Source organism: Schistocerca piceifrons, chromosome 5 (genome assembly GCF_021461385.2).
Source record: "Schistocerca piceifrons isolate TAMUIC-IGC-003096 chromosome 5, iqSchPice1.1, whole genome shotgun sequence".
NCBI classification, from domain to species: domain Eukaryota; kingdom Metazoa; phylum Arthropoda; class Insecta; order Orthoptera; family Acrididae; genus Schistocerca; species Schistocerca piceifrons.
Window position 1 is genome coordinate 678,029,421 of NC_060142.1, and position 19,605 is coordinate 678,049,025.

General features: G+C 45.6%; 1 protein-coding gene and 1 non-coding gene across 4 annotated transcripts in view; both read right to left on the reverse strand.

Annotated features, from left to right (window-relative positions):
• LOC124798185 (voltage-dependent calcium channel subunit alpha-2/delta-3) overlaps nucleotides 1-19,116 on the reverse strand; it is a 792,806-nt gene extending 773,690 nt beyond the window's left edge. For all 3 annotated transcript variants that reach the window (XM_047261474.1, XM_047261473.1, XM_047261472.1), the window contains exon 1: nucleotides 19,003-19,116. In XM_047261474.1, the coding sequence (XP_047117430.1) occupies nucleotides 19,003-19,103 (101 nt within the window). In that variant the 5' untranslated portion in view covers nucleotides 19,104-19,116. The remainder of the gene's footprint in view (nucleotides 1-19,002) is intronic.
• Trnas-aga lies at nucleotides 11,914-11,987 on the reverse strand. Its single transcript has one exon. It is a non-coding gene; the product is annotated as a tRNA-Ser (tRNA).
• Nucleotides 19,117-19,605: the final 489 nt, after the last annotated feature.

A 19,605-nucleotide genomic window follows, 5' to 3' on the forward strand; every position in this document is an offset into this window, starting at 1 on the left:
TTAAGGTTTAAGTGAATGCTCGCCATAATTTGATGATAATGTTCACCAAACGCCACGCTAAATAATGGTAGAATGTTTGTCCCGCGGCGGCACGTGAAAATACGACATACGCAAACTGACGATATATCATTAAAGCCATCCCCGAATTAACACTTCACTCGAAAATGATTTCATGGTACGCGTATCCCGAGTAACTTAATACGGCATCAGAGGCTGTTTATAGCAATGATACCGACGCGACGCGACTCCCGACACAGATGGTGTGCTATTCAGGGTCTGGAGAGAACCGGGGCATTTAGTAACCTTGACTGGGGCCCTCTTTTCCTCGCGCAGCGTTCTTATATATAAAGCCGCGGTGCGGACGGCTAAGAGAACGCCTGATCAAATCGGCTCTCCCGACTAGCCGCTGGGCTAGTAATGCACCACTTTAAGTTATCGAACAAATCATAGCTTCCTTTGCTGATGGCCGATGAAGCTCTCAATATAAATGTGCATTCAGCACACAGGTAAGTAATCATAATAAAAGTCTGACCTGGCCAAGTCAATTATCTTGGGCGAGAGAATTAATTTAATTACACTGCACGCAGTAGACGAGCTCTGAACTGGCCCTTTGGAGATACGCTATCGCTATAGTTTTATAGGTATTCAGTTGAAACTTCTCATATCTTTATGATTATAGCGGATCTCCCTTCTACTTAAATTTAAACATCCTAGCCTTATTTATTAGCCTACTTAATCTATCTTGCTTCCTCAATTTTTAAGACAAAAACCAGAAAATCATGAATTTCCACTAAAATTTTAATTTGTGAGATCCAAAGTACTGTTTCTATTAAATTATTATGAAAAGGGAATCTAAATATAAATTCTTAAGTCTCTAGCTCTTTTCTGTTGCGCCAATGATTTTTACAGAAAAACGTCCAAATTTCGAAAATGGTTAAAGTTATTGAACTGACATTCAACACATGTTGATTTAGTATTACTCCTGACATGCTAGAAACGTTTCAGATTATTTACTTGATTTTTAAAGTATTGCGCAACATTTATGACGTCAGAGCTAGTTACAGCGGACTAGGCTGGCACACAATGGAAAGTCTGATGTAAATTTTATACAGCGTGAGTAGGCTGCTTCCCTACAATCTGTGTTCAGTTTTTGATGGGCTATCCAATGGCGGGGGGAGGGGGGGTGCGATGGGGAGTTTCCCGTGTTAGTGTAAACCCCTCGGAAAGCCAACAACATCGCAATGATGTTGGGTGTAAGTGTTGGGGCAGTGTCACTGGCGGATGACCACATTTTCTTCAGCTGTAAGTGCCGATTGAGCATCATCACTATCAGTGCTTGATGGTTTTGCATGTCGGGGAGCAGGAACTTGCAATATTTCCCGAGATAGATGTCAGGATATTGAATATTCCTCTTCGTGTGGACTCCTTTTCTCGAGTGAGGTGCTGCACAAAAATACGAGGTGCATTCAAGTTCTAAGGCCTCCGATTTTTTTCTAATTAACTACTCACCCGAAATCGATGAAACTGGAGTTACTTCTCGACGTAATCGCCCTGCAGACGTACACATTTTTCACAATGCTGACGCCATGATTCCATGGTAGCGGCGAAGGCTTCTTTAGGAGTCGGTTTTGACCACTGGGAAATCGCAGAGGCAATAGCAGCACGGCTGGTGAATGTGCGGCCATGGAGAGAGTCTTTCATTGTTGGAAAAAGCCAAAAGTCACTAGGAGCCAGGTCAGGTGAGTAGGGAGCATGAGGAATCACTTCAAAGTTGTTATTACGAAGAAACTGTTGCGTAACGTTAGCTCGATGTGAAGGTGCGTTGTCTTGGTGAAACAGCACACGCGCAGCCCTTCCCGGACGTTTTTGTTGCAGTGCAGGAAGGAATTTGTTCTTCAAAACATTTTCGTAGGATGCACCTGTTACCGTAGTGCCCTTTGGAAAGCAATGGGTAAGGATTACGCCCTCGCTATCGCAGATCATGGACACCATCATTTTTTCAGCACTGGCGGTTACCTGAAATTTTTTTGGTGGCAGTGAATGTGTGTGCTTCCATTGAGCTGACGGGTGCTTTGTTTCTGGATTGAAAAATGGCATCCACGTCTCATCCATTGTCACAACCGACGAAAAGAACGTCCCATTCATGCTGTCGTTGCGCGTCAACATTGCTTGGCAACATGTCACACAGGCAGCCATGTGATCGTCCGTCAGCATTCGTGGCACCCACCTGGATGACACTTTTCGCATTTTCAGGTCGTCATGCAGGACTGTGTGCACAGAACCCACAGAAATGCCAACTCTGGAGGCGATCTGTTCAACAGTCATTCGGTGATCCCCAAAACAATTCTCTCCACTTTCTCGATCATGTCGTCAGACCAGCTTGTGCGAGCCCGAGGTTGTTTCGATTTATTGTCACACAATGTTCTGCCTTCATTAAACGGTCGCACCCACAAACGCACTTTCGACACATCCATAACTCCATCACCACATGTCGCCTTCAACTGTTGATGAATTTCAATTGGTTTCACACCACGCAAATTCAGAAAACGAATGATTGCACGCTGTTCAAGTAAGGAAAACGTCGCCACTTTAAGTATTTAAAACAGTTCTCATTCTCGCCGCTGGCGGTAAAATTCCATCTGCCGTACGGTGCTGCCATCTCTGGGACGTATTGACAATGAATGCGGCCTCATTTTAAAACAAAGCGCATGTTTCTATCTCTTTCCAGTCCGGAGAAAAAAAAAATCGGAGGCCTTAGAACTTGAATGCACCTTGTAGTAATCTGACGCATGATTTATGGGTTTACCGCAAGTAGCAGACCACCAAAAATCAGACATTTTTACTATGCATCCAAGCATCGAGTGTAGGCGAACACGAGGTGCAACACACGTCTGGGGGATCATTTATCTTGGTCTCCAAATCGACACAGTAATAAAAGGCATGCACTTGTTCCACAGCTGTAGTCAATGGACACCATCTTGAGCCACAAGTAACATACTATCGTTTCTGTAAAAAAGTGAAAGTTTGTGAACCATTGTTATTTTAATGTCTAGCACAGGGTAATCATTTGATGTTGGTGTGGTTACGAGACAGCGGATCTTGTAGTGTGGAAGGTTTGCAGTGAGTCTAATTTACCTTGTCTAATGGTCAAACGATTCCGTAAGTGGAATCGTATTTTGAAAAAAGTTGAGTCTGGCTGTGATTGATGGCATCTGCCTTCACGTTTGAATATAAAATCTATGGTCGGACAACTGTTCCGTCTTCCGTGGTGCTTATTCTGTGTGGTAGTATCACGAAAGTAGTGGTACTAATCCTTAGCTAACGTAGTCGTGGTGCACCACTGTAGTTAGAAATTAAATCTATGTTATTGGTTAATCGTAAGTATTTTGGTTATGGTCGCAATAAAGGTGCTTAACCTGCAGCCCAGACTTGTTCTGGTTATTCGACGGAACGCAAAACAGACAAGAGCCGTACACAGACAATCTTATTACGACGCGAGGTAGTCAGTTGTTTTTCTAACGACTTACGACCAGGTGGCAAAAGTCGTGGGATTTCTTCTACACTGAAGAGCCAAAGAAGCTGGCACACCTATCTAACACCGTGTAGGGCCCCCGCGAGCACGCAGAAGTGCCGCAACACTACGTGGCACCGACTCGATTAATGTACACAGTAGTGCGGGAGGGAACTGACACCATGACTCCTGCAGGGCTGTCCATAAATTCGTAGGAGTACGAGGGGGTGGAGATCTCTTCTAAATACCACTTTGCAAGGCATCTAAAATATGCTCAGGCAGAAGCGTTTAAACTCAGAAGTGTTCCTGGAGCCAGTATGTAGCAATTCTGGATGTGTGGGGTGTCGCATTGTCCTGCTGGAATTGCCCAAGTCCATCGGAATGCATAATGGACATCAATGGACGCAGGTGATAAGACAGGATGTTTCGTACGAGCCACCTGTCAGAATCTTAATCTAGATGCGTCAGGGGACCCATATCACTCCACCTGCCCACGCCCCACACCATTAGAGCCTCCACCAGCTTTAACAGTCCCTTGCTCACATGCAGGGTTCATGGATTCATGTGGTTGTCTCCATGCCAGTACACGTCCATCCGCTCAATACAAACTGAAACGAGACTCGACCGACCAGGCAACATGTTTCCAGTCATCAACAGTACAATGTCGGTGTTGACGGGTCCAGACGAGGCGTAAAGCTTCGTGTCGTGCAGCCATAAAGGGTACACGAGTGAGCCTTCGACTCCGAAAGCCCATATCGATGATGTTGAATGGTTCGCACGATGACAGTTGTTGATACCCCAGCATTGAAATCTGCAGCAATTTGCGGAGGGGTTGCACCTATGTCGCGTTGAACGATTCTCTTCAGTCGTCGTTGGTCCCGTTCTTGCAGGATCTTTTTCCGGCAGCAGCGATGTCGGAGATTTGATGTTTTACCAGATTCCTGATATTCACGGTACACACGTGAAATGGTCGTACGGGAAAATCCCCATTTCATCGCTACCTCGGAGACGCTGTGTCCCACCACTCGCGCGCCAACTATAACACCACGTTCAAACTCACTTATATCTTGATAACCTGCCATTGCAGCAGCAGTAACCGATCTAACAGTTGTGCCAGACACTTGTCTTGTGCAGGCGTTGCTGACCGCAGCGCCTTATTCTACCTGTTTACATATCTCTGTATTTGAATATTCAAGCCTATGCCAGTCTCTCTGGCGCTTCAGAGTAATGTGGTTTCGGACTTCCATTTTTCCCGGCGTAGTGTAGCAACTTGACGTGGAACATGCTGTCTCTATAGCCGTTCATAAATGCGAAATTACACTGCTGGCCACCGTAAATGCAACACCAAGAAAGACAAGAGGTAGCACAACAAGATTTATTTTGTAGATAACATGTTGACCAAGTATCAAATGATTACGTTTACAGACGTCTGTGACATGTGGTTCCTGCCAGAATCAGTAGCCAGAGTAGCCGCCATTGTTGGAGATCACCGCTGCCACACGTCTCGGCATTGAGTCAAAGAGACATTGGATGCGTTCTTGGGGTACAGCAGCCCAAGCAGCTTCCACACGTTGCCAAAGATCATCTGGTGTGGCAGCTGGGGATGTAATCTGGGTCACTCATTGAGCAACCATGGACGACATGTTTTCTGTCGGCGATAGATCCGGAGAGCGAGCCGGCCAGGGAAGCAATTCAATCTGGTTATTGACGAAGAACCTTTGGACAATGCGTGCCACGTGTGGTCGCGCATTATCCTGTTGAAATATGGCTGTGGCCGAGCCCTGAAGGTAAGGAAGGACAACTGGCTCCAGCACCTCGGATATGTAGCGCCGGCTATTTAAAGTACCGGCAATGCGTACTAGAGGCGTGCGAGAGTAATATCGAATACCGACCCATACCATAATACCCGGTGCAAGACCAGTGTGGCGGTGCATAATGCAGCTGTCCAGCATCCTCTCTCCACGGTGTCTCCACACTCGAATCCGACCATCGTGGTGCTGCAGACAGATGCGTGCCTCGTCAGTAAAGACAACGTCATTCCATTCTGCCGTCCACATCCGTCTGTCATCACACCATCGGCGACGGAGACGTCTGTGGTTCTGCGTCAATGGTAGACGAAGCAATGGACGTCTTGCGGACAGACCACTCTGCTGTAAACGGCGTCGAATGGTACGCGCAGACACTGGATGATGCGTTACAGACGCAATGTGCTGTGCTATGGTTCGGGGTGTCACTGAGCGATCCGTCACTGCCATGCGCACAATTTGCCTATCAGCACGTGCAGTGGTGCACCGACGTGAAAGCGATCGACCACGTCGGTCCGTCGTACCCTCCTGCATCCAACGGTCACATATCCGCATTACAGTTGTTTGGTTTCGTCCAACACGACTAGCGATTTCTCTGTATGATAATCCACAATCTCGGTAAGCCACTATCCTTCCTCTGTCGAACTCGGATACTTGATCGAAAGATGTTCGCTGTTGTCTACGAGGCATAACTGATCGTCTTGTGAAACAACCACAAGGTAAACACACGTGCCGAACGTACACTCGTCGAAATCGCCAGGCCTTAAATGGCGCTATGAGATGGCGCCACAGGCGCGCGTGATGTGCGTCTGCGCTGAAATTCTAATCAGTTGCATATCTCATCGCTGCAAACTCATGGTGTAAATTTCACTTGATTCGGATGCTTCCTTCAGGGTGTTGCATTTACGGTGGCCAGCAGTGTATTTCCAGAGCAGGATTTAGTGCACGGACTGATTTCGCGTTATATCCTACAAATGTTCGAAGAGACTCGCGAGTGGCCAAACCATGTATTCGAATAGTCCAGAATGATCTTCAAACCGATCTCGAACATTGGTAGCCTGGTGACATAACGCATTGTCCTCCATAAACTTCCATGTATTTGGGCACATTAAGACCATGAATGGTTACAAAGTCTCCCAAGTAATCCAACGTAACCATTTCCAGCCAATGATCAGTTCAGTTGGAACAGGGGACCCAGTCCGTTCCATGTAAACGCAGCTCACACCATTGTGGAGCCACCAATAGCTTGTAAAGTGCCTTTTTGACAACTCGGATCTATGGCTTCGTGGGGTATACGCCACTCTCGAACCCTACCATCAGCTCACACCAATTGAAATCGGTTTACCCCAGTCGTCTAGGGTTTAGGGTCACGAGGCCAGGAGAAGCGCTGCAGGTGATTTCGTGCTGTTATAAAGGCTCTCGCGTCAGTCGTCTGCTGCCACAGCCTACTAACGACAAATTTCGCCGCACTGTACTAACCGATATGTCCGTCGTACGCCCCACATTGATTGCGGTTATTTCGCGCACTGTTGCTTGTCTGTTAGTAATGACAACTCACGTAAACGCCACTACTCTCGGTTGTTATGTGAAGGCCGTTTGCCACTGCGTTGTCTGTGATGAGCGACAATGCATGAATTTTGGTATTCTCTGCACACTCTTGATACTGCGGATCTCTGAATATTAATTCTCTAACGATTTCCGAATTGGCATGTCCCACACGTGTAGCTTCAACTACCATTCCGCGTTCCAAGTCTTAGTTCCCACCGTGCGGCCATAATCACGTATAGGTCACCTTTCCACACGAGTCACCTGAGGACACGTGGGACCTCCGCCAATGCACTGCGCTTTTCTATTTCTACGCGCTGCTAACGCCATATGTACAGGGCTATTACAAATGATTGAAGCGATTTCATAAATTCACTGTAGCTCCAATCATTGACATATGGTCACGACACACTACAGATACGTAGAAAAACTCATAAAGTTTTGTTCGACTGAAGCCGCACTTCAGGTTTCTGCCGCAGGGAGCGCTCGAGAGCGCAGTGAGACAAAATGGCGACAGGAGCCGAGAAAGCGTATGACGTGCTTGAAATGCACTCACATCAGTCAGTCATAACAGTGTAACGACACTTCAGGACGAAGTTCAACAAAGATCCGCCAACTGCTAACTCCATTCGGCGATGGTATGCGCAGTTTAAAGCTTCTGGATGCCTCTGTAAGGGGAAATCAACGGGTCGGCCCTGCAGTGAGCGAAGAAACGGTTGAACGCGTGTGGGCAAGTTTCACGCGTAGCCCGCGGAAAATTGGCTCATGCCACAACTGGAGACCGACAGCGCCGACTTAATCTTTCAACAGGATGATGCTCCACCGCACTTCCATCATGATGTTCGGCATTTCTTAAACAGGGGATTGGAAAACCGATGGATCGGTCGTGGTGGAGATCATGATCAGCAATTCATGTCATGGCCTCCACGCTCTCCCGACTTAACCCCATGCATTTCTTTCTGTGGGGTTATGTGAAAGATTCAGTGTTTAAACCTCCTGCGAGCTCGCATCAACGATGCTTTCGAACTCATTGATGGGGACATGCTGCGCCGAGTGTGGGAGAAACTTGATTATCGGCTTGATGTCTGCCGAATCACTAAAGGGGCACATACCGAACATTTGTGAATGACTAAATAAACTGAGTTTTCGTATGTGTGTGCAAAGCATTTTGAAAATATCTCAAATAATAAAGTTATTGTAGAGCTGTGAAATCGCTTCAATCATTTGTAATAACCCTGTATATGTGCATACCACTATCCCATGACTTCTGTCACTTCGATGCATAGCTTTGCTCTATTGCGCTGGCGCTGTGAGTGTAATTGCTCAGCCCGCATCTCGTGGTCGTGCGGTAGCGTTCTCGCTTCCCACGCCCGGGTTCCCGGGTTCGATTCCCGGCGGGGTCAGGGATTTTCTCTGCCTCGTGATGGCTGGGTGTTGTGTGCTGTCGTTAGGTTTAAGTAGTTCTAAGTTCTGGGGGACTGATGACCATAGCTGTTAAGTCCCATAGTGCTCAGAGCCATTTGAACCATTTTTGTAATTGCTCAGTTCTGTGCGACCCAGGCTTAAGGGTATATGAAGATGGTATCTGTTCTTTCGGACATGTCACCATCGGTGACGATGCAGCTCTCTTAGAATTCAGTAATAATTAAATCAAGACCCTAAGCTGTCGACAGGCGTTGATATACATGAACGGGCACAGTTGAAAATGTGTGCCCCGACCGGGACTCGAACCCGCATCTCCTCCTTACATGGCACACGCTCTATACATCTGACCCACCGAGGCCACAGAGGTTAGTTCGACTGCAGGGATTTATGCCTTGCACGCTCCCCGTGAGACCCACATTCCCAACTTAATGTCCACACAGTACTTTCGTAGTGCCCCTGCCCATTACGCTAATTACTCGCGGCAGAGAATCTTACCGAGTCCCGTAAGAACAGTTACCATCGATGACCATGCAGCGCTCTTAGAATGAAATGATAATTAAGTTAAGACCCTAAGCTGTCGACAGGCGTTGATATGAACGGGGAGAGTTTAAAATGTGTGCCCCGACGGGGACTCTAACCCAGGATCTCCTGTTTACATGGCAGAAGCTCTGCCATCTGAGCCACCGAGGGCACAGAGGATAGTGCGACTGCAGGGATTTATCGTTTCTTTCGGACATGTCCGAAAGAACAGATACCATCTTCATATATAGTTAAGGCTAACCAGCCATTGATCTTTTTCTTCTGTGCTGGATGCACACCCATTGCCCGAACTCTTACGGGACTCAGTAAGATTGTCTGCCGCGAGTGATGAGTGTAATGGGCAGGGGCACTAGGAATGTAGTGTGTGGACATTAATATGGGAATGTGGCTCTCACGGGGAGTGGGCAAGGGATAAATCCCTGCAGTCGCATTATCCTCTGTGCCCTCGGTGGCTCAAATGGGTGCCGGCACGGTAACTCAGCGTGTTCCGTCAGAGAGCTGGCTGGCCTCTGTAATAAAAAAACCGAGTGAAAGAGCCAACAACGAACTTGAATGGATGTCATGTGACTTCCGCAACGACCAAACACAACGAACAAAATGAAAAAAGTGGATAGTGTGACTGCCTTGTAAGCAGGAGATCCCGGGTTCGAGTCCGGTCGGAGCACACATTTTAAACTCTCCCCGTTCATGTACATCAACGCCTGTCGACAGCTTATGGTCTTGGTTTAATTATCATTTCAGGCTTATGGGCGTTACTCGAGAAAATTTTTACTATTTTGATAGTTGTGTTTTTTGATCGGACCTACCAGTCGTATTGGTAAAAGTTTTAGTATAGTGGCCTATCTTATTGCCTTCCGGAAATTTTCAGTTTACACTTATTAACAACTGCCAATGCTGACTTGGGTATTCTGGATCTTATCATCAGCTAAGTTGTTATTTTAATGTGTGTGAAATCTTATGGGACTTAACTGCTAAGGTCATCAGCCCCTAAGCTTACACACTACTTAACCAAATGGTTCAAATGGCTCTGAGCACTATGGGACTTAACATTTATGGTCATCAGTCCCCTAGAACTTAGAACTACTTAAACCTAACTAACCTAAGGACATCACACAACACCCAGTCATCACGAGGCAGAGAAAATCCCTGACCCCGCCGGGAATCGAACCCGGGCGTGGGAAGCGAGAACGCTACCGCACGACCACGAGCTGCGGACACTACTTAACCTAAGGACTCGAACCTCCGCCGGGACCAGCCACAGTTGTTCTTTTATAATTTGTTTGATTAAGTTGTTATTTCAGCCTTATTTTGTCTGACTAGCTTTATTAAACTTATTTATGGTGGGCCCATTTGCTTTTGAAATTTTTTGAGATCACTCTTTAAATGTTCCCGCAGATGCAGTGGTTATGAGTGGTTTAGACGAGTTGCACAATCTCATTAGCTATATGTGCAAAATGTTTTCCACCAGTCAAGGGTTTTGTTAATTTTAAATTTAAAAACCAACAGCCTCAGTTGCAACGTTTACCTCGATTTACCTAGGTTTCAGTCGGGATAACCCAACGTTCTTCAGAATAAAAGTAACTACCGTTTGTCCATAGCGGGCATCGTCAAGCTAAAACTACAAATCCATAAGTTATCGTCAGACTGTAAAAACCTATCTGAAGCTGCCTCGGCCACACTTCGCGACCGCGATGCGGCAGCCACGAGTGCTGGAGGCCTACCGTGACTGACCGTAGTGTCATGAGGACACAATACCTTGCGCCTGTGCATAAACTGTGTGATAGGTACTTGTTGGGACAAGCCGCGAACCTAAAGCCTTACCTTTAATTCACTAGTAAAGTGAAATAAAACAAAGGTACAGCTGAGGAAATGGGCGTATATGTTATCCTGTGCACAACGTACTTAGATCGACTGTCTTAACATTTATGAAGTATTCGTTGGTCATGATATGAGGAAGACATCACGTGCTTACGACGTATGGCCTGTCTAGGAAAATTCAGATAAGTTTTTACAGTCTGACGATAATTTATGGATTTGTAATTTTATCTTGACGATGTCCACTATGGACAAACGGTAGTTACTTTTACTCTGAAGAAGATTGGGTTATTCCGACTGAAACCTAAGTAAATCTAGGTAAACTTTGCAACTGAGGGTGTTGGTTTATAAAATTAAAATTAATATTTATACAGTTGCTGTCAGGGCCGCGAAATGTTGAAAATATTTAACGATTTTGTTACTTACACATACCTACAAAATTGCCAGTTGTGGGTTTTCTTGTGATGGTGGGCGTCAGGTCCGTACTAAACTAGCACCAAGAGTGTGGTAGTGATTTATGGTAATAGTTTGAGGTTTCCGGGGCAGTGCGTTGGGGATTTTGCCGTGTCTGATCCTCTGTAGTCAGCCTGGTGAAGAAGTCTCTCGCCTGCCTGAACTTTGAGAGCTTCAAATCTTAATTTAATAAAATGAAATTATGTGGTTCTAGAGAGCTTTTCAAGCATCACATATATATGGAGTATACAAGCAGACTCAAGCGACGAATGAAGATTTGTACCTAGGTCTAGATTCGAACCTGGGTCTCTTGCTCACTATACAGATGTGCCACCCTCTACGCCATCCGGGCACAGTGGTTTTGTACAATTGTACCGACTACCCTAGCACGCCTCCCCCCTAATTCCAGTTTTCGATCCATGCTTCAGCTCACTTGGTATTTTCCCTGAAATGAAACAGCATTGGTGGGAACATCCAGTGGGCTGAAGTGTGAATGGGAATTTCGATTGAGGAGGGAGGAGGCATGCTAGCTAGGGTAGTCCATGCAATCGTACGGAGTCACCCTGTCAGGGTGGCGTGGTGGTTAGCACGTCCGCCTACTGAGGAGGAGATCTTGTTTCGAAACCTGGCCTTGGTGCAAATTTTCATTCGTTACTTCAATCTGGACATATACATCTTAATTTAGTAAATCAGAATCAAATCAATCTCGTCAGAATACATAAATTGAAAGTGGTGGGGCAGGGAGGGGAAGAAAGGGAATGGACTATTGATGTCAGCTGCATCGAGACTTGACGCAGAATCAGCGGCGACGAGTGACAGTGTACCAGGCCGGGAGTCGAACCCAGGACCTCCTGCTTTCTAGGCAGTCGCGTTAACCACTGCACCACACGGACACTGTTTTTATCGCAACCGCCTCCCGGTCGACCCACATTTTCCACCGAGCCCACCTATCTGCGTCTAGTCCTGATGCAGCTGACACCATTAGTCGCTTTCCTTTCTTTTCTCGTCCTCCAACTTCATATTATACATACGGTATCAATGCTGTGGATTCCACGTGCTATCTGTTCTTTCGAACATGTCCGAAAGAACAGACACCTCGTATTCATATAACTTCGTCAGAATTAGTATCCAGCCCTCCACTCTGAAATAAAACAACCCTTTTGTTTTACATTCCTGTTTTGAAAGTTCCGCAATTCCAATGGTATCTAATAAGTGATTTCGCGTAATACATTACATCTTATAAAATTTATTATTCCATTTGTTTGTTAGTAGGTCATGCTCGTCCAATAAATATTCGCAATATTTTGCATTTACAAATTAAGCCATAATTAAGAAAATTTAGGTTGGCATTGTTATCTTTCAGTATTTTATATGACGTATATTCTATGTAAAAGTCTTTTTTTATTGTATACGCCAGTTTCAGCATAAAATAAGCAATGTTTTGTGGATAGTTACTCATAAAAATGTTAAACTTTTAATTGTTAAGTCAATAAATTTGCACTGTAGTTTTGTTGAGTTGAATGTCAAAAAAATGTATAAATTGGAGGACCACAAGGCTCAAGAATGGTCAGTTGGAGATTGTTTTGAGAGGCAACCACTGTGTCGCACGTCTGTGCAATAATCTAATTGTTGTAATGCAGTATTGTGACTATGCAGCCTGTTACGTGGAGTGGGCTCCCACTAAGAAGAAATGGCGCAACTTGTCACAAATAAACCACTATAAAACGACTTGGTACCTGAATTATTTAATGGAATTCACGTAACTTGATGGACTCACATTCGGGAGGACGACGGTTCAATCCCGCGTCCGGCCATCCTGATTTAGGTTTTCCGTGGTTTCCCTACATCGCTCCAGGCAAATGCCGAGATGGTTCCTTTGAAAGGGCACGGCCGACTTCCTTCTTCTTCCTTCCCTATTCCGATGAGACCAATGACCTCGCTGTCTGGTCTCCTCCAGAAAAACAACCCCCACGTAACTTGATCCAGTTAGCAGATGAAATGGACCGAGGCAACGACTACTTCAGCAGCAGCAGAAAGCAGATTACTCCGAGTTACACCGAACTAAGATACGTATAAGAAATCAACTGAACTATATAAGTGTCACAGCAGAAATAATTACAATAGTGTAATGTTTTGGAAATTGTTCTAGCAGTAAACATTGGCATTTGTCTCAAAGTAACTCTGTGGTGGAGGAAAATGTGATCAGTAAGAAACACCCCCATGATCACACGTTTCTTGATGTCTATGTAACACAAGAATAACAAATTTTTGAGTTTTTTTTGTTTAAATCAAATAATCTCTTTTCAATGTTGAAAATTCTCGCCCCAGCAAAATTTCACTGTCTCCCCAAGTAACAACAGTTTCGTTACAACTCCCATCATATGATATGTTTCACTACCCACAAAGGAGGTACCTTATAAGACGATCGTTACACTTTCACTGGAGTGGTGATAGAGGAAATGGCGACGACGCAAAGAAGAGTACCGTGTTTCGCCACAGTTTCGTGAAGCGAAAGGAAACATCGCGCGGATTCTCATCCAACTCCTGTGGGAGGCGCTCCAGTAAGGACATTGTGCATCGCAGTGTTGTTTACTTTTTAAATTCCCTAGAGCGCACGTTCCTATAAAAGTCGACCATCTTATTGCTTCGTTCTACAAACATCCCGCGAAATGACGATGAGAGAGGAGTTTATACGGAGGCGTACAGATAGCCGTTCTTTCCTTGTGCCATTCGTAACTTCAATATCAAGAGATGGAGGTAGAGTGACAGTCGTTTATGAAGTACCCTCCATTTACGGAGTAAAATAGCTTACAGAGTACAGATGTATGAATACAGAAAGGTTGTGCAGAGACGAACAGGCACTGGGTCTAACCACGCTCCAACCTAGAACTGAGTGGGAGGAAACCTCAATAAACGGCAGAATAAGAGGTACCGTCCACCACAAACATGACAGTGATTCGCAGAATGTGGCTGTAGGTTCATGACTCAAGCGGGCACGAGACAATTGTACAGGTTTCATTACTATGCCTCAGATAGCTCTCACTACGTTATCCACCTTATTGGGTATACGCGCTCATTCCATGGTAAATCAAAGTGCACTGACAACCCTAGGCAACTGCTTCCATTCTGCACAGAGATAGAGCCTGAAGCCCAATATGTGTTTCGGGTCTTGTCACCTATGTACATGTAAACTTTTTTAGCTCCTTCATGTGAGTGTTCACAGATACGAGTCAATTGCAACAAACGGAAGACACAGAAGAAGGCGTAGCTGACGTGTATGCTCAGTTGAGTCAACCAAACATCGATTAGTTTTTGCTTAAGGCCACTTAGTAAACAGTGCAAGAAAGCGGCACTTGTGTGCGGAGGGGGGAATGCCCCGCATGAATGTAAACACACACACACACACACACACACACACACACACACACACACACGAGCGCGTTTTTGTGTGCGCTTTCCCAGCCATCGGCCGCAACCCCGCAATCCCTCCCTTTCGCGACAGACGGCAGAATCTAATCTTCATTAGATTCCCTGTCTCTCCTGAGAAGCCCACATCGTGAACCACAAGGCTAATATCTTTTCAGCACACAGTCATAACCAAACAACCAAAAACTGTCGGGTGAAAATTTTGTGAAGGCCTAGTTGTCACAAGTAATCACAGTTCGTGACCTTCGGCTGACTACTTGCTTGACGATGAAGTTAACAGTGACCGAGAGACAATTACGATGGAGGACTGGTAAAGCTCGAAAAATTTCTTACTAGATACAAGAGTTTCTCAATTTACGGGGGCAGTTAAATAATGGAAAATGCGATTGCAGGCTTTCTCGGCGTATTTCACTAGGAAATCTTCACGGGTTATCAGCCGAGTGGCGTCGTCTTCTAGTCGCAATGTTTCAATGAATTGCGTATCCATAATCTTCAGGCGAAGTGTCGGGATGCTCTCACTCACTCTCATCTAATACTTTCCCCTCTTTGGGGAATCCTTACGGCTTTTACTCCACTGTGGACTTGTGTGGCCGGCCGGAGTGGCCGTGCGGTTCTAGGCGCTACAGCCTGGAGCTGAGCGACCGCTACGGTCGCAGGTTCGAATCCTGCCTCGGGCATGGATGTGTGTGGTGTCCTTAGGTTAGTTAGGTTTAATTAGTTCTAAGTTCTAGGCGACTGATGACCTCAGAAGTTAAGTCGCATATTGTTCAGAGCCATTTGAACCATTTTTTGTACTTGTGTGTATGATTATTTCTGTAGTTTTTGGGTGTCTGCGTGATGTGATGAATGTTCTGTGTGTGTCTGGTACTTGCCTGAGGTTGATTGGTATTATGCGAGAGGGAGGAGGCTTAGGAATTGGATATAGTAATGTTCTCTTCGACTTAGTCGTCAGAGATCGTCATTGGGCGTTTGTGATTATCGCGGGACATGTCACACCGACCTAAGGAGTGGATGAGGTTATTTCCAGACCTGGAAGAGCTCTCGTAGGAAGCCCTTGCCAGATCTTGGAATCTTCCTTTGAGGAGTGGGATTTCGGCAGCGGCCTGCAGATCGTGGGTGGGGAATCCCATGGGTAGGTGCAGTGTCCTCCTGAGGGCGCGGTTCTGCAGCCTCTGGAGTTTGTCCAGGTGCTGCATGGCCGCGTATCCCCGAACAGGGCATGCATACACCATTACGGGCCGTATGAGGGCCTGATAAACGTTCACTCCTACAGGGCGGGGAAGGGAGCTGGATGTGTTGAGAACTGGGTATAGGATGGACGTTCTGGCACAGACCTTCCTGTGGACCTTGTCTATGTGGGGGTGAAACATCTGAAGGCTACTACCGTGCAACAATCGTCGGAAAGAGTCCAGGCTCTTAGGAGGGAGCGTTATAACCTGGAGAATGTTTTCGTCGCAATCGCTGCGTGATCTCGTTAGTCTGCAAGGCACAAGGGATCAACAAATGTCTGCATCTATCCTTGGCGACCATGTTCATCACTGCATGCAATTTGTTTTCCCTCAGCACGGTGGCATCTACCAGCACGACAATGCGACGTGTCACACGGCTTGCAGTGCACGTTCGTGATTCAAAGAGCACTAGGACGCGTTTACCTTCCTCCCGAGGCCACCAGACTCCCCAGATTTAAACCCAATCGAGAATGCGTGGGGCCACCTCCATCGGGCTGCTCGCGCTACGGATAACTGAGAAACCTAGGGGAGCTGGCCATGGCTCTAGAATTGCCATAACCCCGCACCCTGTCGGCACTTTCCAGAAACTCATTGACTCTCAGCGCGTCTCGCAGCGATCCGTGCTGTCGAAGGATTCAGGTTTTTGACAGGTGGCCACGTTAATATGACTGAACAGTGTATCCGTCTCACCATATCGATTTCGGCGTTCACGTTTGAAAAATGGGGCGTGCATGCGCGCACGACCCCCCACCCCCCTCCACTTACACACAGCGATTTTGCGATAAATAAATTCAGTGACAGTGCGTATGAAAAAGTACGTGTCTGAAATAATTTACGACCGCGGACATAGCACACAGAAAATTATTTAAAAAAAGGGAGAAAATGTAAATACTGAACTCGGTAGTGATGTGTTTGCATAGATGAGGGAAGGAGAGTGGAACCTGCACTCTCCATCACTTGGCCGAGTTCAAGAAAAAACCAAAACCATTGACTAAAACTCGAAAATCATCAAATATACTCTTTCATCGAGTAGACGGGTGGCAGTCGCTGATCTTAGGGATTTTCTGCGTGTTACTCAGAACCATAACCATAATTTGGGCCCTTCAAACAGTTTATAGAGCAAAGGACATCACTAAAACACGATAAATTGCTCTTTCAATAGACAGCGGTAGAGCTAAACAGAAGCAGTCGCTAATGCGATAGCTTATGAAACACGATCCGATAAGTTTTTCAGTTCATTTTATCCTTTTTCCTCATTCAACCTAAATTGACTACCACATATTCTGCAACTTTCCTGACAGAAACTTCCATCGAAAAAGGGAGGGAATGCAACCACAATATTGTATTCTGCAGTGTTAGACAATTCCTGAATGGGATAGTAAAGTATCGCTAGGCACCCTGCACAATCATCGATGGAGCCTGTGGAGAGAAAATTAAATGCTCTGTTTTAGAATTACTTATAATCTGACTTACCACTATGTTATCGTAGGTATAAACTGAAATTTAAAAAGAAAAGAAAACTACTGTGGTCAATTTGGTAGATCCTTAGGCATTAAATGACTTTCAAGAAGTTCTGTGAAACTAAAACTGAGCAGGAGAAACTGAGTTACGAAACCACTGTCACTAGGATTCGGGTATAGTGTCTTACTCCATTTCTATTATTTATAGACCGACAGATGCATAGGAACACGTAAGAAGACAATGGCGGAAATTCCCTTTTGCAGTTTTAGAAACTGTCCCACATTTCAAAATATCTGATAATTTTTTTAAATATGACTCATTACAGTTCCCTATTGACTGAGCGGAATAAAATAAACAATTTCTCGAAATGCAAAAAACGTACGCAAAATCCAAGTTAGAATCCACACAGTTGATGCCGCACAATACTGAAATTTGTGAAGGTACGGACATCCAACCATATCATTTTTCCCCATGTTCCCGGGAGAGTAATGTAATCGTGAAATGAGTAATAAAGACGCAGCTCTAAACTGTGGTTCAGTCCCTTCTACGAACGAGGCGTGACACCTCGACTTTCTAGAGACACGGATAAAGTGGCAAATGATATTAAGTCATATAGAGATACTAAGCATTATGTTAAGCTCAATGAGATAATGTCTATTTTTAAGCTAACTCAAAAGTCGCTATAACACTCAATCCCAAAAACATGTGTATTCAAAAGAAAACAAAGCCGATCTATAAACTATGACTTTTTTTTTCATATCAACGATGTAATGCCCATCAAGAGTATGACACGTAATCAGACTAATCGTTACAGCGCGTAGGCAATTGTTACTCTACTGTAATTACCAAAGCAGTCGTGTCAATATTGACCTAGTATATAGAACAACACGTACTCTTAATATCATTAAGGAAGTTGAGCTTTCTTTTCCAGGTAGCATCGTTCCACCTAATTTCGCCGTGTTCGTTTTAACCTGTATCTTTGTGGTGATTTTACTGCCAATACATTGCACCAGTTGCTTCTCCTCTTTGACTTTATTCACAACCTTGAAATTTATCCTCCATACGGGAGTATACTGTACGTAACCTGATGAATGGAGAGATGAACGCGTTAACCGTACTTTTATCCTATTACAGAACAATAATGTATTCCCTCAACATGTAAGCTGGATTTTAACAGCATCGTATGAAATGTTTACAAACAATTAATGTGATAATACTGGTTTATGGAATAGTGACAGTTGTAAGACTCTCAGAGAGTGAAAGCAGTAACTTTAAATTGTACGACTCCGCACCAAAAGGGAAAATCGTTGTGAGAATCAGTAGTACCAGCGAATGTAAACTGGAGGAATGAGAGCTGGTAATTATTAATGAAATGCGTTACGTATTAGACAGTACCCGAAGCAATTTTCCCAATAATCAAAACATCGATGGAGTGAAATGTGATTGACGAATGGCTGTCATTATCAGAAGACAAAAGCAAAGATGTTTGTTTACAAAAGTTTTCGGTAGTCCACTAACAAAAATCTCTTCCAGAAATAACAAGACTGCAAGAAATTACTAAAGCGTCATGATACGCGCTTCACTGACAATAAACTCTCTTTTGTCAAGAAATGTAATCTGAAAGTAAAATGCAAGTATAAATTTTCACATCGATGTTGCGCTGTACAGCGCCCGTGATTATGTATCGGATTAAAGCAATGACATAACGCACAATCACAGGTGATATAAACCGCACGCAGTTTTCGGCTGAACCTCTGACAGATCCGTGGCTAAGGCCGCTTGCTTTACTCACAGGTGAGGTTCGATGTTGATTACGTCTGGGGAGCCGCCGACCAGCGTCGCGGCGACGACGACGGCGGCCAGCGCCCCAGCCACGACCGAACCCGCGCACATCCTACGGCACACGCGACCGACACACGACTGAGCAGCTTAGGCTGGCGGCCGGCCGGCGCGCTCTACGCAGCGGCTACTGCGCATGCGCCGTGCCCCGCCGCGCGCGCACCCAGTCGATACGGCCGGAACCGGGCGCGGCGAGTATCGACTCCGTGGGCCATCCGCAGCCGCCTCGCCCGCCAGCCAGCAGCCAGCTCTGGCGCCGAAAACTTTCTGGGTCAACGGAGGGTGAGGGATGAGCACGCGGACGAGGGTGAGGGCGCTACTGCAGACAGGGGCCCTCGGCATTGTTTGCCCTCTTAATGCCGTTTATTGTTCGTGGTTGCAGCGCCACGTTGCTTGTTCCGCTAATTACAAGAAGAGGCCATTTTCAGCTGCATTATTACCATACCTCTAACAACTGCACCTACATAATCCTGTCTGTGTTATAAGAGGACTATTGCACGACAGTGCGCCGGTTTTTATGTTGTAAATTTACATATATACAGTGCTTTTTTTCTAA